General features: G+C 49.9%; 1 protein-coding gene across 1 annotated transcript; it reads left to right on the top strand.

Annotated features, from left to right (window-relative positions):
- The first annotated feature begins 10,770 nt into the window (after positions 1–10,770).
- On the top strand, positions 10,771–17,601 carry LOC149350497 (condensin-2 complex subunit H2-like). The gene is made up of 2 exons (XM_089575544.1): positions 10,771–11,022; positions 15,559–17,601. Exons 1-2 carry the CDS (start codon positions 10,771–10,773, stop codon positions 17,599–17,601), a joined length of 2,295 nt encoding a protein of 764 aa, XP_089431670.1.
- The last annotated feature ends 9,061 nt before the right edge of the window (positions 17,602–26,662 follow it).

Genomic DNA, 26,662 nt, shown 5'->3' with positions numbered 1-26,662 from the left:
CTGTGATATATTCCACATGGTGTGGGCATCTAATCAAAATTCCCACCTCCCCCCTTCCCCTTCCCGAGAGGCATGAGAGACTGCCCTCCTCAACTGCTCCTCGCTTGAGTCCCAAAGGGCTCTGGTGAAACGGGCGCGAGGCGGGGCCTCGTCATGCGGTGTCCCGGACTAGGTACGCCGACCATGTAGCGGGGCCACTATGTGGCTCCCAAACTCTGTTCTACCAAATAAAAGTTTTCACCACCACCAGTCATGTTTAGATGGAATGCGTCCGACACGGCTCCACGGTCATTCGATGACTGCCGAGTGCACTTGTTGTTATTGCCGCCACCGATCTTCTTCTGTTCAAAGGTCCAAGCTCGTCAAGAAATTATTAATCTTCTGCCAGATTCTTCGTTCATCTTTCTGCATGCTTATCACCACCGCCCACTGACATCTTGTGGTTGTGCTTGATAGCTTACGCCAATATTGCACGCACCGCCAATAAGACGTGGCCTGGGCTCAGTAGCCTGCCTCCTCAGGAGATGCCACTGCGCAAGGACCTAAGACTTAGGAACTCCCCCTAACGTCGACCTGCTGCTAGAGAAGCGCGAAACGTCTGACGTCTTGACTAACCTCCCATACCACCTCCGATGCTTCTGAATGGCAGCCCTAGCAACCACTGGTATACACTGCTAACATCTTTTGCTCTTGCTTTATTTGGTTGTCCCTAACGGTCCGATGTTCACGCTCGACACTGCTCAGAGTGCCGTTCATTTTCAGTGCCTTCTCAGCCGTGTATCCCGAAGAACGTCACGACTGATTGGTCTAATAGGACACCCAAAGAACTATAATGATCGGAACCGATCAGTAATGTCCGGAAAAACTTTTTTTTCTACTGGAAGGCTCAACATTGAATCGGTTTGAGGGCCATGGAGCTTCCCTGGCAAAAATTTGGATTTATTCAAAAGGGAGCTAAGTAGGGTGAAGAGTGTTATTTTGACCTTTGCGAAAGACGTACGCATGTTAAGTGGTCAGTAGCGGGTGAGGTTGGGGCCACTACGGACCACTACAGTGTTCGCTGTAGTGTTCCGGAGAAAAGAGCACAGCTGATTCCGCAGTCAAGTATCCAACACTCCCTGAGTTTCTAGAGTAACACTGATGCGGGTGTTGGATGCGTGAGTGCGGGATCAGCTCTGCTCTTTCCTCCGGACCACTGCAGGCCAGATCCAACGTCAGCGGATGACGCCGCAGCATACAATGAGCAGATAGCTGGACACTACCAGAAAATCACAGAAAATCGCACAATTTTTCCCCACCCTCAATCGCCTCTGAGCACTTAACATGCACACGTCCTTTGCAAAGGTCGAAATAACACTGCCCACCCCACTATTGCTCTACAACTTCGGATGGCGTGACACAGCTCACTGTCCCAACTGTCCAGAAATCAGGGCAGACATAGAACACATTGTGTGCTTACTGTCATTATCTCTCCTTATTTCCTTTATCTTCTTCCTCCTTGCTGGAGTGCTTGGCTTCACTCGGGCTCGGCAGATGATCAGCGGGCCTTAGCGGTGCAAGCGCTCTTCTTCACTGAGCCTTAGTGCTGGCCTTAAATAAGGATTTTTTTCTCCTCCTTCTCCATGAGCCGGTAGTTATGTGCGTTGAGGGACTTTTTTGACGCGTCGACCTCGATGCGAGCGAAGAGAGGAACTTTTTGATGAATGAAATCCATCGAAGAATGTCGCCGAGTTCACTAATGAAGTGTACACTATTGAGAAGACCTTTGACGCCTGAGGCCGGCTGTACACCGATTACCGAGTCCTCTTAGCAAGCCACGCGAATGACATGGCTTCTAACGGTGATAACCTGCGGAACGTCTTCCGCAAGGGTCAGCGCAGCCTCGAATTATTGAGGCTTCGTTCAAGGAGGGTTTAATCAAGCGCTTGGATGTCCACGACGCCGCGACGGGAGGACCGAAAGCCATGAGCTATGTTGCCTCAGTACGCAGACTGGCCCTACGTCGAGTTATACCAAGCTAGCCAAACTCGTCGAAAGGAGTCTGCTGTACCGGGACGCCGCCCTCTGACCCACGCCCGCATCCCTTAAGTACGAAGCGCAAGCGCCAGAAAATGTGACTCGTGAAGAACACCTGACAGCCGTTCAGTGTGCTTTAATTGCCGTGAGGCTATGCGCACACTCCCTCGCTGCCCGTTAAAGGGATACTGAGGCGGTTTTCGAATCAGCTAACCTTCTAGGGTTTTGAAGTAGTGTCATTGCTGATGACGTCTGTGAAATTATTTTTTCGATTTTGGCTAAAACAGTGGCGCAATCACCAATTAAAAACACGATGTTTAAATTTCCCGCGCCCTGCGCGAGCGCAGGAGAGGGGAACAGCGGAGAGTGAAACCTCTTCCATGTCGGCCAGCGTGACGTCACGTTGAGGAGCCGGGGATGCTTCGGCGCACCCGAGCGCGCTTTCAGCGCGCGTTGTTTCTCGTCCTACATGCGTTGTTCCTCGTACTGCGTGCGTTGTGACGTACAAAGTGTGTCAGCCGACCTTTAGAATCAGATTCAACAGGTACTACTCTGCGTTCGTGTCCACGAACAACTACGGCCGCGACTGTGTCGTCTTCCACTGTTTTCCGCAAGATCACAAGCTCGCAGCGCAACCGCTCGCTGCTGTGACGAAGAATTCAAGCCGACTAAAGCAAGCTTACTCTGCTCGAAACACTTTCGTAAGAGCGGCTACAGGCAGAGCTTGTCCTAGTGTGATCTCTGGAGATTTCTGTCGAAAAGGCGCGGCTGAACCATGACACAGTTCCATCGATTTCCTCGCGCATAAGAGGCGTGCCACCATTCCGAAGAAGCGCCTCTTTTAAAAGTAGAAACATGCTCACTTAGCCCCTGAAGAAACCTTACAGAGGCTTAAGCATGTGTCGCTCTCCTCAGCTTAGGTGCGGCCAGACCACCTGAGACGTGCTCAGCAAGGCTCGGTTAGTGATTTTATACTCGGGTCGACGTGTCCAAGCAAGCAAGCAAGCAAGCAAGCAAGCAAGCAAGCAAGCAAGCAAGCAAGCAAGCAAGCAGAGCAAAGCACAATAAAGCAAAGCAAGCAAGCATCGAAGCTCTTCATATGCGGCATCTCGTTTAATCCTAGCTAAGCAATTAAAATGAAAGCGTTCGACGTTGATTTCGGATGCAAATTTATGAGAGAAATGAATGCCAACCGAGTTTTTGCAAAAAAAAAACACCGCAACCTTACTCGGTTTCTTCATCAAGTTGTGGCAGCGGGCGAGTTGCAGCTAGCTTGACTTTTAAACATATAGACCTTCGCATCGGGCGAGGGAGTTGTCGAAAAGCCTCCTCTCTGGACTGTCGGAAACCGGTTCCGCCGCCGCTTCCACCGTGCTAGCGAGGGGTGCTCACGACAGTCCAGTGAACAATATGGCAGCGCCCAGGGAGCCCTTATTGCAAAGGTCTATAGTTGGCAACTACTTCACTGAACCTAAACTGCAAATCTAGGAAGGGCGAACGTTTCCGAGGCAGCGATTAATATTTTCTGGCATCTGCTGAACGCGCCAGGAGTGAAGCGTATTTGTGCGCGTATTTGGCTTGGTTTCCAGCGCACCATGATTGCGTCACTATCTTGTGGTCACATGCCTCGCAGTACTTGGCCACTGCGCTTCGCTAATTTTGACACCAACTATGTGCTCCTTCATCGTTTCCTTGAAATACTTTCTTGCCCCAACCTGCAACGCCGGGTACTGAGAACAGGATTTTTTGTACATAGTGCTTTGGGCCTTTTCTTTAGGATGACGCCCTTCCGGGCGAGCCAGGAGGCGTCCGGTGGTGGTAATTGACTTGAGTATTGTTCGCACCCCTTCCTTTCTGAGAATACGAGCCGAGGTTGTGCTGGCACCTTTTACGCATGGTCTGCATCGCGTCTTTGACGCTGGCGTATGCTTGTGCTAGGCATAGAATTTTTTGCTTGTGTCTTTTTTGGTTTCAGGCGATACGTGGAATGAGCAAACTGTAGTATCCTTTTCTTCGGTGGTCAGTAAAAAAAAATAGTCGCCGTATTCGCTTTTACGACGACACGGAAAGCTGCGATCTGCCCTCAACGCAGCGCCGGATCCGCATCGGCAGCTTCTCCAGTCCTCAAAGTGACGTCACGACCTCTCTTGACCAATCACGGGCGGCGGCGCGCCGCGCGGCGTGCCCCGCGGCACAGGCCGCATATTTCGGCTAAAAAAGGCAATTCGCGCTTGTTTTTGCCTTATTTGGATGCGATATTCCAGTATACAGCATGAATAACTATAGGATGCCGCTGCCAGCCCGATTTTCAGAAAAAGTGCTTCAGTCTCCCTTTACGGGTTATTCATAGCCCTACTAGCTGTAGGGCTATGAATACAGATCAAGATCAAGATTAACAGGCTTGTTACAGATCAAGAGTGGCGGTGAACGAACACACATACTCTACAACTTTCGCTGTGCTGCAGCTGTGTTTCCGTGACTTTATTCTAGGCTATTGACTTCCTTACTCAGCACCACGTGGCTGTCATTAAAACTCCATCTCGCGGAGACACAGCACTCAAACACGTGGCAAGAGAGATTGCCAGTATGCAGGAGGGGCGAGCTGAAGTGCTTATGACGGAATTCAGCCAGGATGCAGACACCTAAACAAAAGCACGGCGGTTGCTATCCTGGGCGCTTACGCCGAAGTCACCAATTCGTGCATGCGCCTGTCCCAGCCAGCCCACTTCAACACACCGGGAGCCCAATTTTTGGTATCAGCTCAGTGTTGCGCTCCAAAGCCCTCTACCGACTCTTGATGCGCAAACGCGAAGTTATTAAACTCCAAGTTGACGAAATGCTACACATCATCCGTGCCATCAAAGTGCTACTTGGCGTCGCCGGTTGTCCCTGCCAAAAAAGAGTGCACACTATGACGGCACCTTAGGCCCACTCTGCCACGTGAAGTATTTCTCGTCTGAGGGTCTTAAAAGGGACTTCTGGAATATCGAAGTCGACATACGAGAACTATAAAAGACTGCCTTCACGCCGAATGGACGAGTTCAAAGTCATATTGCTTGATCTGTTACCCACTCCAGCAACATTCTATAGGCGGATATAATGTAAGAACGGAGCGGCAAATCCTTCTTAAAAATAGCATCGATTAATACCTTGGTGCGGGCTAATTGGTGAATGCTCCTCAAAAGAGGTCCTCCAGCCAGTGGCGTCGACTAATTCTTATGACGTGGTTAATCCCCTTGTGCCTGCTAGCGTGATACCGCAGAGAGTGGCAGATGAACGGGTATTAAGCACGGTTTAATCGGATTTACCGCGGCGTCATGAAAATCAGCCGATGCCATTGGCTGGAGGGCCTCTTCTGAGGGGCGTATCCGAGTTTTATCTATTGCCCTTCTGCAACAATACTTTTCGCCAGAGCCTAACAAGATAGCCCAGTCGTACAAGTTTTTCGCGCGCAGCCAACTGCCAGGCGAGCCTGCCAAAGAATTTCTTCTGGCCATTCGTCAGATTGCAAACACGTGCAATTTCGGAGACAGTCTGGACAGGATGCTACGAGATAGGATTTTATGCGGGTTGCAAAGTTCCAGTGTACGTCGGCAGCTTTTAGCGAAAACGGGCCTGACCAAAAGCGAGGCCGAAGAAATAGCGCTAGCAGCTGAGCTGGCAGATGATCATGAAAATGGGATCGGCGCGGCCAGGTTGGACGAAAGCGTGTATGCGGTGACAAAGGCGCATCAAGGAAGGGACGCCGAGAGTCATGCTTCAGGTGTGAAGGCCAGGGGCACAGCGCAGAAGCATGCCGTTTTTGCTTCGCTGTATGCTATATACAAGTGCCGTCAACGTGAGCACCTGGCGAGGGTCTGCTTCCGTCGCACGGATAAATTGCCTACCGGGCCAAGAGCGTCACACTAGGACGTCAGTATGCTAGGGCCATGGGACGACGGCGTCTGCGACACCGTTGCTGATAATCTATTCATTCTGGGGGCTTCTCAAAGCTACGTCGGGACCCTCGGAACAGTCAAGCCGCTGGTCAGTACGTTGGAATGGGGTGGAGTTCCCGTCACCATGCAGCTGGACACCGGATCGCCCGTTTCGATCATCACGTGGCCAACGTATATTTTAAAATATAGGGCGGCCTGGCCTATGCTCCAAGACTTTCCGTTAAACTTAACTTGTTTCCTCGGGAAACTTCCGGTGCGCGGACAGCTGAAGCTCAACGTTTCCACAGCAGGGCGTTCCGTGGAAGGCACCTTGACCGGTTTGCAGTGTGTCAGCCAAAGGTGAGCCCTCCCCCACAGATTCAGCAGAAAAGGTTGATGTCCAAGACCTGTTAAGAGAATTTCCTGAGGTGTTTGAACCCGGTCTGGGCCTTTCAAGGGTCCTCCTGCCCACCTTCGCCTGAAAGAAACCGCCGTTCCAATGTTTTGCAAAGCTTGTCAAGTGTCATGCGCGTTACGTTCCCAAGTAGTCGAGGAAATTAAGCGGCTAGTAGAAATCGGCATTCTAAAACCTGTGCCACACTCCGAATGGGCTGCGCCCATTGTCCCAGTGGTGAAACGCAACGGCAGCATAAGGCTTTGCGGGGATTTCAAGGTCACAGTGAACCAAGCCTGTACTACAGCGCAGTATCCTCTTCCCCGCGTGGATGATATACTTGCTACGTTGTTTTTACTACGATTGACCTCCGCGACGCTTACAATCAGCTTCCCTTGGATGAAGAATCCCTTACGACTTACGACCGGGAAAACGCAGAAGGGGCTCTTCTGTTTCACTCGACTACCATTTGCGGTTTCGTCGGCACTGGCGTTGTTTAAGCCGCATGGAGGCGATACTGCAAGGGTTGCCAGGGATGCAAGCCTATCTTGATGATGTCATTGTTGCAGAAAAAAAAAAAAGAATGATTGCACCACACTTCGCAAAGTGCTGGAGCGGTTCCAAGAGTCAGGGGTGCGTTTGCACCCAGACAATTCCAAATTTCGACAACTAGAAGGTGACTTCCTGGGTCCTAGAATAAGTGCTCACGGTGTGCAGCCGAAGACGGAAAATATTTGTCAGCATGCTGCTGACGGCACATTTCTCGCCCAGCCCAAGGAAAAGCAGCTCCAAGAATTCGCTAACTGCTTCGACCCTCGGACAGAACGCACTTTCTCCAAATTTATGGCCGGAATTAAGAAATCAGACCCCGACGAGAGCGCACCGCGCCTGCAAAAGGGATTAACATGCCAGAGTCTTCACAGAAAGGAGGGTACCTCGCGACGCCTCCTGCACTCCGAATGGAAGAGGAGGAACCTTACGCGACCGGGGGGGGGGGGGGGGGGGGGGGGGAAGAAACGGACCGAAGGACACGGAGAAACGAGCACTCGACAGCTCAGTTCGCACAGGCGCGATCTCCTTTGAAATCGTGCAATGACATCCCTCTAAATTTTCTTTAAGTGACCTCATAAATCTGTTTTCAAACATATAATGAGTGTATGCTAACATGGCGCAGCCGACAGGATGTTAGTCAAACGCAATCTCTGATGACACAACGGCCCAACGGCGAACCTCGTCGACGAACTTCAACCCAACGGTCGTCTACTCGCCGCCGTCCTCCGTCGACTGCAACCTCCTGGGCACCGCTACGAAGAGACAACTTCTGGACGAACTGAAATCCCGTGAACTACCGTGCGCTGGAAACAAGGACCAACTGATCTCGCGAATCCTCGAATACAACATTCGTCGAGTCTCCGATGAGATGGACACGCCAACGACAAGCCAGAATGCCAACGACGATGACAGACAGGCGTACCTGGAGGAGCATTCCACAACCAACGAGCTCCGTGCCTAGGTGGAGACCGTCCGAATGCAGCTCGCCCAAGCTACCACGGCCTTCGCACCTGAAGTGCACGGCAGCGTCAGCCCAGCTGTCCCAACGCGTATGGAAAACGTCACAAGTTCCGGACGAAGCACAACACAATTCCCAGTTCCCGCTGACGGCACGAGAGCTGGAACGACGGAAAGATCGCCAACGGCAAGTGGCAATCACGCACGCTACGACACGAGGCTGAACGGGAGTGCACAAATACCGCCGCCTTGCGCCACCATTGATGGGACACCGAATATGGCAGCTATCCTCGCAGTAATCGCCACCACGCAGGCGCAGCTATAGCCACTGCATTGACGAGTATTCCCGCGGCCACGGTACCGGTGCAGATCCACTCTACAAGCGACACGTCATCCGCCATACCGCTTTATGAAGGATCTCCTCAGCAGAGTGTGCACGGCTGGATCTCCCAGGTCGAACGCATCGCGGCACTTGCGCACTGGACAGAGTCACTAAGGCTAGCCAGCGCAGCGACACGTCTGACAGGAGCGCAAGGGACTGGAACAGCTCCTACGAAATGAGGTGTGATGCCTGGCACGAGTGGAAAGAAGCCCCCGCGTCCTGCTTTTACACGAAAGCTCTCGATGCAGGATTTTCTCGACCTCCAGGCCAAACGACGCCTTGAAACCTCCGAGTCCATCGTGGAGTACATGTACAGAGGGCAAAACACATGCCTAGAACAACCAAACTCTGTGTTCCGGAGCTCCCAAAGCCGTTGCTACAAAGGAGGCAAAAAATGACGATGAAATTCTATGAGTTTAAAAGCACATGTTTACATCCAGACCCTTTTTAACCAAATCTTATCGCTAGTTACCACGTGTTACGCCCGAAACACACTCAGAACGTGTTCTAGACATGCGTTTTGCCCTCTGTACTCGAAGAACGCAGTACTTTACAAGGCGCCGTACCCGCTGGCCACCGAGGACAGAATCTCCCTCATCCTGAGCGGCATAGACGACGACACCTGGGCGAATCCACTCGCGGCGCAGTGTTGCGCCACGGTGACAGAGCTCATTGACCGCGCAGCTCAACTTGACTCGCGACGCCGCATTATAGCCGCGCACACCGGCGACGCCAAGGATGAACATCCCCCTTCTGCGAGGCAACGAGGCCAAGCCAGTCAGCGACACGGCTAACGCTCCTCAAAGTGACAGACGGCGCGAGTACTCACGACCACGGTGGAAGTGCTCACGACCTCTCCAGCAAAGATACGGTACAGCACGAGCGTGCTTCAACTGCGGCGACGTTGGACACCTGTCCCGCGAGTGCAGCAGGCCAAAGACTGCAGCTACTAACAGTGCTGAGCTACGGCGATCTGGCAGTGGCAACGACGCCAACAGGAACGGGCCACCCATCAGGCATGCAAATTGCTTTTTGCACTCTACCGGCGGCACGTCGACAATCTTACCGGCCAGGTAAATAACAGACCGCTCAAGATCTGCATCGACAGTGGAGCCAACGTGTCAATCATAAGCGAAGATGCCCTGAGCCCAGACATTAGCACGCACGCCCGATTGGCTTGGGAGGAAATTCAAATCTTGAACCGCTGCATTAGACCGACGCGCGTAGCAACGCTGCATATTGAAGTTGGAGCGACGAAAGTGTATCCAAGACGTCGTCATAAAGCCGCTACCGGAATCTATCTCATTCTCGGATCGGACTGGCGCCGCGCTGCGAACGTCGACGTGACTTTTCACCTGACTAACGACGTAACTCGTGCAAGTCACCAACATCGTCAACGCGCCATCGAGCTCGCAGGGCCAGACTCTAAACTTAATAGAAAACACGGGAGAGGCTTTGGTGGCTTTGTTTTGCCGTCAGGCTAATGAGCCTGCTCCCGACGACCATGGCCTTGTGCAGCTGAGTGCGAAGGTCCTTTTCCACGATGACGACTTCACGACTCTTGTGGAACAAGCGGTGTCAAAAATCGGCCTTGACTTCAAAGGATAGAGAGTTAACCAAGGTGCGGAAATGGGTACAGGAAGGTTGACCGTGACATCTTGCGAGGCAGGACGAGCCTTTTAAAGTATTCTTTAACAGAAGAGACGAGTTGACTGTTAGTCACGGACTCGTGTACTGAGGCCATCACGTGGTGGTGCCCATCGAGGCAAGAACAGCAATGCTACATCTGTTACATGACATGCTTCAAGGAATTGGGGCGATGAAGGCACTAGCCCGCTCACTGTTTTGGTACCCGCGGATTGATGCTGACATAGAGCGGCTCGTATGTTTGCGTACAAGCGGCTCATATGCCGCCGAGACAGGAGGCAGTGCCCTTGCCAGAAAAAGGTCGGCGTTGGTCGAGGCTGCACATAGATTTCGCTGGTCTCGTGGAAGGGTGCATGTTGCTGATATTGGTAGATGCTCATACTAAGTGGATTGAGGTCGTGCTCATGAAAAGCACCACATCTTGCTCAACCATCGAGGCTTTGCGCACCACGTTCACCACCTTTGGTTTACCGGAAACCATCGTGTCTGATAACGGTCCTCAGTTCACGGGGGAGAGTTCGCCGACTTCCTGCGGCTGAATAACGTCGTATGATTGCGCACCGCACCGTATCACTTGCAGTCAAGCGGACTGGCAGAACGGGCAGTGCGGACCGTAAAGCAGGGATTGAAGAAAAACAGTCAAGGGTCATTACAAACTTGTTTAGCAAGGATCCTGCATAGTTACCGAAGGATCCCGTTGGCTTGCGGAGAAACACCAGCCATGCGGTTGTTGGGGTTCCAGCTGCGTTCGAAATTGGACAACGCTGTGGTACCTGGTACTTCGGTCGAACGTAACCCCCGCTATACTTGTGTGCCCAGCTTCTTGCGATCCAGTGTGGGTACGTAACTTTGGACAAGGAGAGCCCTGGACGCCGGTCACGAACCGTGAAACAAAAGCCGTCCGGATGGTAACGGCAGATGACCCCAAGGGGGAGATCGTGCGCCGTCACTTGGACCAAGTCAAGGTGCGACTTCAGGACACTTCAATGCCCAATTCACCGGTCCAGCGTCCCAACGACATCCGGTCGGAAAGCACCATGGCCCGTCCAGAACCAGAGGACCCACCTGTAGCAGGGTCGCCTGCATCTACACGCCACCACCCTAGATGCCACTCCACTTCTGAGGAGGTCCACTCGGATCCTAAGGCCTCCCCAGCGGTTCTCCATTAGAGGGGGATAGGATTGTTGTGACGTCAGCGCGCACGCACCGCGCAGCGGCTATCACTGAGCATCTGGTGGCTATCACTTTTCCCTTCGCCGTATTTCCTTTCTCTTACCTTGCGATCTGGCGGTGTAAAAACAACGCCTCAAGAAACTAAAGCGTTTTTTACTTGTTGGCAATGGCGAGTGCTGAAGTCTGGTCACTTCACTAAGGGTCTGTGCAAGCCGCCTCGTTGGATCCTGGATACTTGCAACGCGGCCCCAGCGTTGCGTACGCTGCAGGCATGTTAATATCTTTCAGGCACCTGTAAGTATCGTGTTAAAATCTTGGTCTCGTAAAACCTTACGCGTGCATGTGGATGCACGTGGCTTTCATCCGAGATTGCACCGCTTCGTCCTTATCATCCTCTTCTCGAGTATAGCTAGCCTGGCACAGGTGCATTAGCTGTCTAAGGTATCCTGACATCACTAAAGAGTGCCTCCTCTTCCTCGGCAGGCTGTATACCTAGCACATCAACGAAAAGTGTGTCGCACGGCGTTCGAGCCTCGTTTCGAAAGAGAGGTTTGTGCTGCGCAGAGTGGGTGAAAAAAGAGCAGAGCGCTGAGCTACCAGGCGGTAGTGGTGCAGGCTACTCCATGCGGAGCAGGTAGGAGGGCCAGGTGGTGGGTTGGAGACAGCGAAAAAGAGGAGCCCCACGTGAATCTCAAGGACAGGCAGGCGAAAATGTCAGAAGTAAATAAATTTTGTCAGGCCTAACATTCGCCTGTCGCAGCGAGTGTGCGAACATACCTATCGCTAATTAAACCTAGAATTGATAACTCTCCGTACTGAGCGTCTGTTTTACGACAGCTGGAATTGCAGCGCGGCAGCTGTGCGAACAACATGCCTGTTTATCATTCATGCACAGAATGACTGAAAATTGGGCACTAAAAAAGCAGTTCGCAAGTGCCAGCGACTATACGCCGGAAGTCCCTTTTGAGTACACGGTTGCGGGGTTATGGGGTAGGTGATTTTTGGAGCGGATGAAAACCAAACCCTCCCCCCCCCCCCCCCCTTTCCCCCGTTCCTTTTCTAGAGCCCCTGTTGATTGCGAAAATTGCTGTGTGAGCCATTGGTGGCACACCGCGGCCGTTTGGTTGTTCAGCATCGTTTTGCAAACCAGTGTCGCCATCTGTGGCGCGTAATGCTCACCAAAATTAGCCGCGCTTGCATTGCCGCGAGTTCAAAAGCGCGAAGGGGACGAAAGGCACTCAAAACTGACGTGCCTCCATTTTGAAGTCACAGGGACGGTTCACTGAGGCTCAGCCGCCGCAACCACATCTTAGCCGTCACTGCATCCACGAAACAGCGCTTGTGACGATGCGCGCCAGTTGCGTCACTAGACTAGATTTGCGCTTCGTAACCGTTCATATTTGGAACCGGAGGGAGGTTGGGGGAGATTCTGAGGGTTTCCTTTCTCTTCAGTGACAGGTGGCGTGCCCTACCAGTAAGCTGGAGGGGCTGTACTATCTCAAAGAAAGGATAGGCACAACGTAACTGACTGTCAGTACAAATGCATTCATTTTCTAGAAAGAACCACCAAAGAAATTTAAGTCATCTTCTCTAGTTCATCTATTCGCCTGGTGCCGTCACACTAGAACAGCTGATTTAAAAGAAAATTCTTTTGAGATATGCATGTCTGGAGAAGGCCAACCAGCGTGCCTTCACTGAACTTGACTCTGGACATGTCGTTCCTTGCAAGTTTGGGAGCGTGCGTGTGTACGCGTGCGGGCGTGCGTGCGTGCGCAAGCACAATACATTGGTGGCTTTGATGAGCGAGAAATTTTTTGCCTCTAGGTATGTGTTCGTGGACTCGAATTCCAGAATTTCAGGATTCCGTTGCCTCACTCAGTCTTTTTTTAAACTCATTCAGTGACCCAAACGTTCCTAACAGTCAGTAGAAGAGAGAAAATGGCAGAACGAACATTTATTCACGTTGACAACTCAATTGTGCTAAGCTAAATAAACATGATAATCAATAACTCATGTAGTTTTCCACGTTCTGTGCCCGAGGACGTTACAAAAAGGAGCGGGTAGGGGAAAAAACGAAAGCGTAATGTTCAGAGGCACTTCTTAAATATAGTAATCCTCAATGGGACCTCGAAGGCAACTGTGATATTGGAAATGGAGGTGGCCAGGTGGCTCTATTCGTTCGTCTTGGGGATAAAGATGCGATAAAAGATGGTGATTGGATAGCGCATTCTGTATGGATGATCATAATATTATCTGAATGTTCTCCACGTAGACAACTCATTTGTTTTGGCACGAGTTGATCTTTCAATTTCAAAACAGCGCCAAAAAAAAAAGGGGGGGGGGGGGGGGGGGAGTGCTTGAATGCGCTTTGTGTGCATACCTTAAAAAAAAAGGACCCAATATGAGGTTGTGTTTCAGCACATGTTCCCGGCACGTTTTCACTCGGCTCCGTAATACAGTACAATGAATGTATGCTGAAAGTGATTCAAAAAGGAAAAAAAAAAAGATTTCCAGATAAATACTGAGTTTTGTGATTTCCCTCTGTCTTTTGTATCGCATAACTAGGTGTCATTTTTGCGCGTCTTACGCCTTGTCAGTTTTTAGGAAAGTCAAATTACTTTATTTTTCATTTTCTGCTTTGTAAGCTGAGGAAAACAAAAGAAGCTTGTTCAAAAGATGCTCGCTTGCACCTGACAATCAACTTAAGGGAGGTAGAAAGAGGGAATAAGAAGCCTTTTCAAAAGAAGAATCATGGCGTTATAAAAAATGCACCAAGTCGGAGACTAACAATTCATTCGCCCTCCGATTCCTGTTGTTCGTCCTTTGAAAAAGATTTTTTAAATTTTATTTTCGGTCACATTCACTGCATCATTGTTCGTTTCTGAAAGTTTGCTGAGGACCTTCACCAGCTGTTGCAATAATGTTTTTAGGCAGCGTACATGTGCTGCATATTCGTTTCGTGACGATCGACTGGAAACAGCTGCGCTAAAAAAAAGAACAGGCACGATTCAGCTGCCAGAGGAGGTTTACAAGCCGGGAGTTGGGTGTCCACCCCTTCTGCTTGGACGCCTTCCGTGCAGTGCCGACATCCATGTGGGCGCAGCCTTTCTGTGCGGAACGATGAGAGCGCGCGAACATGTCCAGCGCTCTAAGCAAAGAATTTGAATATAGAAATATTGTAAAGTATTGTTATCGAAATATTGAAGGTCAGTCTATTCTTCCGATGCGTAGCGAAATCTTTCTTCTAAAGTTTTTCCATCGCTCGCAGTTGAGACTGCCATCGAAAACCAATGGGGAACGTTCTTGACGATAGCAAAAATAGCAAAAAAAAAAATGCAAGCCTGCCGATGGGAGATCTTCGAATATATTGATTGTTATAGCGAAATCTTACCATGAAGAAATTGCGTTCATAAACTCTTTCCGGTTGAAAAATAATTTTGTCTAGAATTGCTGTGTATGTCCGATGTTTGTTCTGTCGGCAGGCAAGAGTAAGCTCCGAAACGCAACTGCACCGTTTAATGAGACCCACGCGTGATCATTTGAGCGCGCTGCTGCGACACGCGTAGCAAAACCCAGCACCGATTTTGAATCCACAGCAAATTGATACGCGAGTTCGCAGAAGCCAACCGCGCAAGGTCTCCTTCTCTGTTTTCCAGCCGCTTTACTCAGGTCCGATCGAACTGAAAGCCCGCGCAAGAAGTATCCCACAAAAATCACGATTCGTTGTGCTGCTGCCAATTACTCTGGGGATCCCGAATGCACTGGCGATTGCATTTAATGCCCATGCATTGCCCTTTTTGCGCTGATGGTGGCTGTGCATGAAATAGGGGCAAGCTCCTAGAAACTCGTATTGGCGCGCTGGGCACCGCTTCTCTTCGGGGGTGAGTTGAAAAAAGAAGCAAGGAAACAATGCTCAGGTCGGTCTCCTTAGTTCCGTATGAAACTGGACGAAACACACGTTCACCCCTCGCACCAACGTCTCGGCGCACGCCACTGTGAGTTGCAACGCAAACTTAAAAAGCTGTAAATTTCATATATCGCTCCTTGTCCTCGATGTAGTGTGAACGACGCGAAGAAATTAGCTCTGTGCATGTGTTCTCGGTGAAAGCCGGATTCAAGCGTGAACACACCAGTTGATGAGTATAAAGCATCTCAGGAACCCTTTACGCAGAAACATAAATAATTAGTTCATTGCAGTAGAATGCAATAAAGCAAAAAGCTGCGCTACATTCATACGAGGTTTTCGCATTTGTTTCCGGCTTGCACAGTTAGCTGCGAAGGTTAACGAAACACGCAGGGGCCCCGTGAAGGAACTACAGCCCGGAATCAAGTGCGTGTACTCCATCACTGAATTTTACACTGATGCGTGCGTGCACAGACTGCATACAAACAGCTTTTCCGGGGCTCCCGTGTACTGTAAACTTTTGCGGTTTGAGAGCACAGAGCAGGGTCCTGTCGCGGGAGCTAGTCTATAGCTTCAACGAAAATCATATAAAACGCAACCCTGTTTTTCACTGCAGCGAGAAGAGGCTCCGGAGACAGATAAGCTGGGTGGCTCGGCCCGGCGGCAATGGGCTGTTGGCAAAGAAATTGAACAGCGGTACGTTATTTTGCTTACACCTGTACGAGATCCGACCATGAACTTTGGCATCGACGTCGCGAGTTATCTGGATCAGTATATCCGGGAACTGTCACAGACGCCAGTGACCTACAATGAAGGCGAGTCAAGTGTAAATTTCACGTTTGCAGCTTTTCTCATCCAAAGAAGTGTTTCCGTCTATGGTAAAAAAGTGGACTATCTGCATGCCCTTGTGGGGAAAGTCGCTAGGGAAATACCGTACTCTACCTTTGAAGGCCGCAACGCTCAGAACGCTGATGGTACTAGTAAAGCAGCAAAGCCAACAGCAGGACCGAGTACAAGGAGTAATATAAAGTTCCAGTGGCGCGACGAGATCGAGCTGGCAGATCAACTGGACAGCATGCCAGAACCGCAGCAGGCACTAGGAAAACTGGCAGCAACTCAAGGTATTCAGTTTTGGCGGCAGCGGCGCAGACCCTTGCCCCTGGCTATGCTCACTCCCGTAATGGAGACTGAACTCCGCGATACCAGGGCTGACTCGGTCGGTTACAAAGAGGACTATTTACTGCACAACACTAAGCCCTTGGAGGGCTGCGAGTATGCGAACGAGCAGTGCGGTCATAGTCGCGACCACTCATATGGACGCACGTCACCCGTGGGCTTCTTGAATGACGTGCATGACTTTGCACGCGACTCTCCGCAGGCAGCAACATATTTCCCGGACACGAGTTCCTTCAGCTGGCACAGCCAGGGCTTTGAGGAGCTCCTAGCCAAGCATGGCGCAAAAAAGAATCTTCCCGTGGCTGTGCCCCAAGTTGGAGAGCAAGAGGATCGAGAAAAGCCGTTTATCGGAGTCCAAAGACACATTGACCCGCTAGAGGAAGTTACAGGTAAATGCAGACCCTTGCATGTGCGGCATAAGGCAAAGAGAACATTTAGCGAGAGTACCTCCACGGACGGTTACTTCACACCCGTAGCTGCCACCTGGATCAAGAGTACCCAGTACCCGCATCTGTTGCTCAACGAACGACAGCTTCAGAAGGACGAGATGGTCATGCCAGGTAGTGAAAGGTACCTTCATGATAGCATGAAACGTCTAAAAAAAGCTCGACAAGAAAAGTACTCTAATTCGCATTCACAGGAGAAAGGATTTGAGGATGCTGACATTGACGTTAATGATGGCGCTGGTGATAGTTTCGGGGCTTTAGACATGCCACCTGGTGACCTGCTTGCGGAGGAAAGAGACAAAAACGTTGGTATTTTGTGTCGTACCGATGCAGTCGTCGTCAAACGGGAAGTGCCAGAACCGCTTCCTTCAGCCGACCCGTCAGGAGGGGATTCGCATGGAATCCTGGGTCATAGCAACGAGAGCAAATTACACACAGGCTTTTCGGAATTCCAGCCGCCTGACTTTCAGAAAACTCTTGCTGAGTGGGAAAGCCGAATCAGCCCTCTCCTTGACATTGAAGAAAAACGGGAAAGTTTCAACATTCGCACGTGCTGCAGCCAAATATTGGATAATTTCTCGGACACGCCTTCCAAGCAGACGCTTTCCTTCCGCCAGATCTGTCAAGGCCAGCAAGTCTGGAAAGTGTCACGCTACTTTGCCGCCACGCTAGAGCTGGCTAACGGTTACAGTGTGGAGCTTGGCACGAATGACGATTTGGAAGAAGGCATGGACACGTTGCACCTGACGCTACTATCACGAAAGCAGCACTTCGACGAGCTTGAAGAATCTGACAGCCAAGTCAGCATGACAGCCCTGTCCCAAGCATCAAAGGAATCGAAAGTGAGCCGCAAGCGCCCGCATGCCAACCCGTATCCGGCAGACCTACGTGACGTGCCGCATGGGCACCCAGTAGAGCCGAACACAGATGTGGACCCAGGGCTGCTTTCGCCAGCTGTGCGTGACAAGTCACCAGTGCACACCCCAGGACCCATCGCATCACTCACTGACGACTTCTCTGATGACGAGAATCACTAGAACATGGTGATCCCCATGTGACTCAAGCCTTCCCCCCCCCCCCCCCCCCCCCCCCCCCGGCTTCTTGCGCGTTTCTCCAGACAATATCCGTTTCTGTAAGAACAGATCTTCAACACCGGAACCCTTTTTTTTAGTGGGGGAGAGGCAACTTTTCCAGTTCCTTTTTTATTTCTTGTTTGTTTTTTGAATTGTTATTAAATAAACATTAACTCCATTGTTATATACTTTCTTATGCTGTACTGTTCAAATATCAAGGAAATCAAGTGAGCATACACGACGGCGCTTGCAGCCGCTCTGTATGCTCACTTGATTTCCTTAGATCCAAATACATTTGTGGACATCCCACATAAGCACGCAGGAATTGTGCAGTGTGAAACGAGGATATCCTTTCTCGCGCGCTTTTGTCTGTACGTACAAAACTTGGCCATGGATCGTCGCCGCTCTCTTGCCCCACTCCGAGGTCAGGGGACGCCTGTGCCCTGCAGAACGAACGCGACGCTGTTTTTACAGCTTCAGTCTACATGTCAGGGCTTGTCAAGACATCACGGCAAACTACTTGCCGCCTTGCTGAGTGAAAAAAAAAGAACAAGATTATGCAATCGGTTATAATTAAGTGCCATTCAATAGTTTGCATGATTCCTAGATGGCACTGAAAAAACTGGATAAATGGCAATGGTAAGTGTTTCCCCCATGCAACAATAAGTGATGTGACTGTGTACGAAAGCGTAATACAAAGATAATAGGTTGCATGAAAAATATCGACGCGCTTTAATCAGAGCTGTAATGCCAAAAATACGAGCGGATCTTTTTTTCCAGATGAGCGATGTGGATGGAAAATTTAAGAGCAGAATAAAAAATAACGCCGATAAAGCTGGTGTTATCATAATCTGGAATAATACAAGAACAAATGGTTAACGCAGGAGTACACGAAGGGATTTTATGGCTACTTTTGAAGACTAAACATTTCGTTTTAGCGGGATTAACTACTAACGGATTATCGTGACACCAATTACTTACATTTCTCAGAACGGCGTTCAATTCAAAAGCCAGATCGTCAACGAACCTGTTCGATAGCGACACGGTAGTGTCATCAGCGTATAAAACAGTGGGACCCTGAGGAACACCTTGGTTAATAGTTTTAGCTTGTGAGAATGTTCCATAGATACTGAAAATTACAGCGATAGCTCTGTACTCCATGCAAAAACTCGAGCTTAAGTCCCTGTGCGTGTTTGACATTGAAGTCACCTTTTAACTTAGCAGTTTCATAGCAACAGCCTTAAGTCAGATGCCGAAGCATACTTTGACTATAATGGGGATAGTGTCTCCAAATTAAACCCGGATCGTTTCCAGAATGTGGCCCATCCCGCTCCCCAAATTTGGCCCGCCCCACCCTTGAAAGTTGACCTTCATCGATTTGAGCCAAAATCGATGTCCAGGCTAATTTGAATGTGCTCGATACGATGGTAGTCTCCAAATTTGCCCAGACCACCTCCCAAATTTGGCCTACCCCACCCTCGAAACTTGAACATCGATTTGGACCAAAATCGATGTCCAGGCTAATTTGAATGTGCTCGATACGATGGTAGTCTCCAAATTTGCCCAGACCACCTCCCAAATTTGGCCTACCCCACCCTCGAAATTTCACCATCGATTTGGACCAAAATCGATGTCCAGGCTAATTTGAATGGGCTCGATACGATGGTAGTCTCCAAATTTGCCCGGACCACCCCCCAAACTTGGCCTACCACATCCCTGAAGTTTGATCTTTATCGATTAGGACCAAAATGTCCAGGTTAATTTGACTGTGGGCATCACGGTAGTAATCTTCAAATTTTACTGAGCTCACCAGCCACAAGCTGTAAGTCAAGCCAAGAGGTAAGAAACAGCCAAATCATACTAGAAGCAAGAACAGCTGTCGCTCGGCCATTCGGTGTAGCATAGCTAAACCGCTACTAATTTCTTTTACCCTCTTACAAATAGCTTTTAAAAGGCCTGGCACGGGACCTGTAATGCCATACAATGCGATTTCTTTTCAGCAAAATTGAATAATTAATCACATGAAAAGCTTTGGTGGAATCTAAAAAAAAGAAACAACAAATACACCGTTATTAATACCGTGCTTAATAAAATTACAGATCAGAGCCAAGTTAGTCGAGAGGGCGTAATTATATTAAATTTACTTCGATAACTGTCTAAGCGATGAATTATCAATTTCTCAATGATCTTACTGAGAGGTGATAAAATAAATATGGGTCGATAGTTGGACATTCATTGTCTGTCACTTTCCTCTCTTTGGGCGAGCCTCGTCTCCTTCCGTTCCCTCTTCGAAATTTTTCTCTCCCGCTCCTCGTCGAGTAAGCTCGGCAAGGCAAAATCACCCCTTCCTTCTCCGTTGTTAGCAGGAGGCGTGGTGTCTGTGGAGTGCGTCACAGGGCTACGTCATGGCCCCGCCTTCAATAGAATTCTTTTCTTGGTTTTTGCTGCTGGGTCTGTTCGAGGGGAGGGGGGAGGGGCGCTGCGGGCGCGCACACTGAACGATCGAGAGGCGCGATCGGCTCAACCTCCTAGACTTGTTAGCGAGCGCATCCTTTCATACATCTGTTTGTCATTCCCAGTTAGCGAGCCACCTTTTCATTTTTTTTTTAGGCCTCACCACCGCTTCACGAGCGGAGGGGCGGAAGTCGGTTCTGTTCGAAACACACGGCGAAGTGCGGGCCCGGCAACCGCCCGTTTGCTTTTCTTCATGTGTGTTTGTGTTCTGTGTGTTTGTGTCTTTTCTCCGCTCCGAAGCCCATGTCGTTCATTGGAGTCAAGGCGTACGCAAGATGCATGAAGGATAAGCGGTGTCTGTGCGGAGCGGTCAAGTGGGCGAGCGAGGGAAAGGCTCTGCTGCACTAGTAATTAAAACCTTGTTTTGGGGGGCTTGCATAGAAGAAAAAAACTGAGAAGGGAGCGCGCACGCAGAGCGTCTCGTGACGTGATCACGGCGGGGGGGGGGGGGGGGGGGGGGGGAGGTGAACCAACTCCCTCAGTTTTACTATTTTTTACTTTTTATGGCTAGGGTTCAAGGCTGTCGCCGCACGCTCCCTCCGCAGTTTTTTTTTTGTTCCTTCATTCGGGTTTGTAGGCATGAGCCAGAACAGAAGGCCTGCGGAAAGCGTTGTGCAGACGACGCGACGCCAAGGCTACGCCCAACCTTCTCCCGTCAGTCAGAACGATGCACCAATGGAGTGCCTTTAGCGAAAGTAACCCCCCATGACGTTAACGGGGTTCAGAGTAGTGGGGCGGGCCGTTTTTGTGGAAGGAAAGAACGAGCGGGCTTTGATTTGAATTTTCGCAGCTTTTCGGGGCGCGCATGGCTCTAGTATTTTGCAGAGGTTATCTTCGATGCCTCGTCTATGCAGTGGGCTTGTTTTTCAAAAATGTCCGGACCCTGGTCAGTGGCCCTGGGCTTGTTTTTCAAAAATGTCCGGACCCTGGTCAGTGGCCCTGGGCTTGTTTTTCAAAAATGTCCGGACCCTGGTCAGTCCGGACCTAGGGCCACTGACCAGGGTCCGGAAATTTTTGAAAAACAAGCCCAGGGCCACTGACCAGGGTCCGGACATTTTTGAAAAACAAGCCCAGGGCCACTGACCAGGGTCCGGACGTTTCTGAAAAACAAGCCCACTGCATAGACGAGGCATCGAAGATAACCTCTGCAAAATACTAGAGCCATGCGCGCCCCGAAAAGCTGCGAAAATTCAAATCAAAGCCCGCTCGTTCTTTCCTTCCACAAAAACGGCCCGCCCCACTACTCTGAACCCCGTTGACATCATGGGGGGTTACTTTCGCTAAAGGCACTCCATTAGTGCATCGTTCTGACTGACGGGAGAAGGTTGGGCGTAGCCTTGGCGTCGCGTGCACAACGCTTTCCGCAGCGCCTTCTGTTCTGGCTCATGCCTACAAACCCGCATGAAGGAACAAAAAAAAAAAAAACTGCGGAGGGAGCGTGCGGCGACAGCCTTGAACCCTAGCCATAAAAAGTAAAAAAATAGTAAAACTGAGGGAGTTGGTTCACCCCCCCCCCCCGCCGTGATCACGTCACGAGACGCTCTGCGTGCGCGCTCCCTTCTCAGATTTTTTTCTTCTATGCAAGCCCCCAAAACAAGGTTTTAATTAGTAGTGCAGCAGAGCCTTTCCCTCGCTCGCCCACTTGACCGCTCCGCACAGACACCGCTTATCCTTCATGCATCTTGCGTACGCCTTGACTCCAATGAACGACATGGGCTTCGGAGCGAAGAAAAGACACAAACACACAGAACACAAACACACATGAAGAAAAGCAAACGGGCGGTTGCCGGGCCCGCACTTCGCCGTGTGTTTCCAACAGAACTGAGTTCCGCCCCTCCGCTCGTGAAGCGGTGGGGAGGCCTAAAAAAAAATGAAAAGGTGGCTCGCTAACTGGGAATGACAAACCGATGTATGAAAGGATGCCCTCGCTAACAAGTCTAGGTGGTCGAGCCGATCGCGCCTCTCGATCGTTCAGTGTGCGCGCCCGCAGCGCCCCCACCCCCTCCCCTCGAACAGACCCAGCAGCAAAAACCAAGAAAAGAATTCTATTGAAGGCGGGGCCATGACGTAGCCCTGTGACGCACCCCACAGACACCACGCCTCCGGCTTACATCGGAGAACGAAGGGGTGATTTTGCCTTGTCGAGCATACTCGACGAGGAGCGGGAGAGAAAAATTTCGAGGAGGGAATGAAAGGAGAGGAGGCTCGCTCAAAGTGAGGTAGAGAGTGTTTGCGACCATGGGGTGGGCAGCAGGAAAAACAAGAGTGGTTCAGAAAGCAGATGGGCTACGAGTTTCAGGTGCCGGGAGGATAGCCTCCTTGAGGGTAGTGATCATCAATTCGATTTCGCGAGGGGAAGCAGGAAAAAGAAAAAAAGAGATTGATTAGAGCGTCATAAGTTCATTTCTGAAATATGCGGGCGACTGTTTTGAGGCGCAGGAAAGAAGTCACTAAAAGCATTCGCAATATCATATGGCTAAGTGCACACTCTACCACTGAAATTAATTTCAGTAAGGGGACTGTTTGCGCAGGGTAAGTTGAGGAATGCACTCGAAAGTTTCCATTGCTTTTTAGTCTTATTAGCATTTGTTAAGCTAGAAGCCTACGGCACCGGTGGCTCCTTTTCCCCTTTCGTCGGTAACTGCCGCGTTCGTGAGAACTCTGGAGGCGTTAAGAATGATGACAGCGCGTCGTGTACTTCTGGCGCTGTCCTGCCTGGGCCAAGCAGTGGCCTGCAGTATTCTGAAATAAATAAAATTCGCTGTGGCTTAGCTTGGTTAAGCCCGTTAATTGCGAAAGCAATATCCGTACCTACGCCATGGTTCACCTGGTAGTGTAGCTGGTGGTGGTGCTTGTGGTTAGACTTGTGGTGATGCATCGGTTATACAATCCAATCCAATGTAATGTAATCTAATCTAATGTACTCTAATCTAATCTAATCTAATCTAGTCTAATCCACTCCAATCCAATCCATTTTAACCCAATCTAATCCCATCTAACCTAATCTAATGTAATGTAATGTAATCTAATCCAAACTAACCTAAGGCCGCCGGTGGTGGCACCGCCACTACTCGCAGACGGCGCGAGATGGTCGCCCAGCTCTCCGGCGTGACGTCACACAGAGGTCATGCGAAAGGTCAATGGTGGCACCGCCGCGTCACGGCAAAGGCTTGAAAGTGCAAGTAGTAGAGATTTCGCTTTAAAATAAATAAATAAGCGCCGTGAGGAAATGGGGAGTAAGACCGCGAACAGTCTTGTCAGGGTCGCAAAGGGCCGACGACCTTTTTCCATTGATGAGGGATGAGGGGGGGGGTCATTAGGGTAAGCGACTTCTGAAACCACCCGACTATCCAGCTAAGCGGTGGGGTTCTGTTTACTGGCAGCAGTGACAGTAAAGCCGATGCGGGGGCGCCTCGGTGGGTTAATTGCAGGTGTAGCGAGACGCATATGCGAACTCGCGCGCCCTGCATGTTCCATGAAGTGCGGGGTCCGCCGAGTCGGGCTCTGGCGAGCCCTGCGCTCCGCCCACTCGTATGTGTGGTGCCATTGCACTGATATTGGTCGAAATTGGGCGAGAGCAGATTCACCGGCCAGTTATCGAAGGGTTTAAAACCAGCTGCAAACAAAGAGTTGGGAGGAGCGCGCCGAGTCTCATTATCGGCCGCTTTTAAACAGCCTTTCTTTTAAACCGCCTTTTTCTCTTCCTGTTGGTATTTTGGTATAGTGTTTAAAGGTGCACTGAAGAGGAATCTGAACTCGTCTTTTTACCGCGGGAACTCGGTCTACACGTTGCGAGCATTCTTGAAAACTCCGAATTATCGTCCTATGCGGCCGATTTCCATAATTTAAATTTAATTAAACGTCCCGGCTCCCGCCTTTTTTCGAACTTGCCGCAGATGGTAGGAGGAGTCAACCAATCTTTCAGCCAGTCCCGTGGCGGCTTGCCGCTCTGCCATCGGCGGAGTGATACGTAGAGATCGGCGGAAGCAAAAAGTCCACGCGTATTTTTATTTCCGTGGGCCTAATTTGTGGCTATGTAGACTCTGACTGGATCTATTTATTCACGGAAACCTTAAAAAAAATAAAATCGAAAGCAAAGCCGCCACGCGACTGCCTGAAAGGCACTCCACGCGTTAGTTGACTCCTCCTGCCGTCTGCGGCGAGTTCAAATAAAGGCGGCAGCCGGGACGTTTAATTCGATTTAAATTATGGAAATCGGCCGCACAGGACAATAATTCGAAGTTTCTAAGAATGCTCCGAACGTGTAGATCGATTTCCCGCGGTGAAAAGACGAGTTCAGATTTCTGTTCAGTGCGCCTTTAATAAATCTGTTTTATTTGTCAAGAAGTTTGGAGTTGCTGCCCCAACCGGCAACGTGTCGCCGGACGAGTGGACGAAGACGCGAAGTTCTCTTCGTACTGCTAACCGACGTGTATACGATCATCGACCAACGTGCTATCATGCGTCGCTCGCGACGAGCATCCGATGAGCCCAACCGGTCATTCTGACGGTTACGAAAAACTGCATTTTTATATTTCTTGCTCATAGTAAGATTTGTTTGTAAGTTTCAGCAATTTATTTAAGACAGTAGATTATTTTTTGTAGCGCGCAGCTAAAGAAGGACTAACAGGCTGCTACTTTGTTTTTTTTTTGTATAAATTTTCTTTTCAGCGCATACTACTTAATAAACTATTTGCCAGCAGCCTTGGATTGTGGGGAAATTTATAATTTTTTCGACATTTCACTAATGTAGTACTCTGAGATATGCAAGTGCAAAAAAGGCGTTCTTTGTGCAGCCTTTGGACGAGGGCCGCCTTCAACTTTTCTGGAATACAAGCGCTATCTAAAAAAACCAGACAAGAAGGCCCGAAAGTGCAACAAAATGTCTTTGTAAGAGACCGACTGATAAGCTCTCTATGCCAGGTGGTTTATTCTAACGGAAGCTAACAATAATTATGCACAGATCAGATAATGACAACTTAGATAGGCGGAGGTAGATATTGTTTGTTTCAACGAACAAACTGGGGTTCCTTCCCACAAAGTTATTTGCGAGGCATGTGCAAAAATTCGTTACAGAGCGGTTACCTTCGCTTCTACCCCGAAGCTGGTTTACTGAAGACCATGTTTTTGCTGGGATTTTCGTGCATTGACTGAAGCTGTGGTGGAAGGGCTGTCGTTTAGCAAATCTAATTAGGGCGACCACCTTTATCCTTGACGTTCTATATGCGCGCGCATTGTGATTTGTTAAGCGAGCGTTTGCAGCATTTCCAAAGTACCTCAGCGATTGCCCGCATAATATCTGCATTAATCCGGTTATACTTCTTCCGGCGCAATTTGATACCAGTTCTCATTGGTAAGTTTTCAAATTCTTTTATTTTTCTGCAAAACAAATCATAAGCTGCTTGCGCCAAGGTACAGAGCGCTGACCAATCAAAACCATTAACTAAAGCGCTCTTGGTGTTCGTCTCTCGTCTCTTGTGTCCTCGTCTTTTGCTGCGCTACAGTGTATTGGAACTATGTACCAACAAGCCCAAAAAGCCACGCTACTAAAGCACTTAACTTTATCTGGTCAACAAAAGTAACCTTTAGAAACTTGTATATTCGACAGGAGTACACCTACAGGCTGTGCAGTCTTGGCGATGAAGAAACACTGGGAGGACAGTGGCTCCATTTTTCAGGGTTTTTTTTTAATAATGGTAAAAATCAATCAATCTTTATTTCCTGGGCCCAGGAACAGCCCTAAGATCTTGGCGCTAGTACACACACACACACACACACACACACACACACACACACACACACACACACACACACACACACACACACACACACACACACACACACACACACACACACACACACACACACACACACACACACACACACACACACACACACACACACACACACACACACACACACACACACACACACACACACACACACACACACACACACACACACACACACACACACACACACACACACACACACACACACACACACACACACACACACACACACACACACACACACACACACACACACACACACACACACACACACACACACACACACACACACACACACACACACACACACACACACACACACACACACACACACACACACACACACACACACACACACACACACACACACACACACACACACACACACACACACACACACACACACACACACACACACACACACACACACACACACACACACACACACACACACACACACACGCACGCACGCACGCACGCCAAAAAGGTGCAATGATCTTCACGCACAGAGCAATAATCAGGACAAGTAGTGTTGGAGTCAAGGGGATAGAAATAAAAACTGTCACCAAAGCCTCTGCTTCAGACAAAAGAATAATAATAATGATAACAATGTTCATGATAACAAATCGCATACAATTTCACAATGAGGCGGGCCCGTCCAAGCCAACGTGAGGCTTGCTGAGCTTGTCTCAAACATAAAACCATTTCAGATACAGTCG

This window comes from Amblyomma mixtum, chromosome 3 (genome assembly GCF_055824585.1).
Source record: "Amblyomma mixtum isolate Tamu chromosome 3, ASM5582458v1, whole genome shotgun sequence".
In the NCBI taxonomy this organism is placed as follows: Eukaryota; Metazoa; Arthropoda; class Arachnida; order Ixodida; family Ixodidae; genus Amblyomma; species Amblyomma mixtum.
The sequence above is the reverse complement of the archived record's forward strand: the minus strand, read 5'-3'. Positions and strand labels throughout refer to the sequence as shown.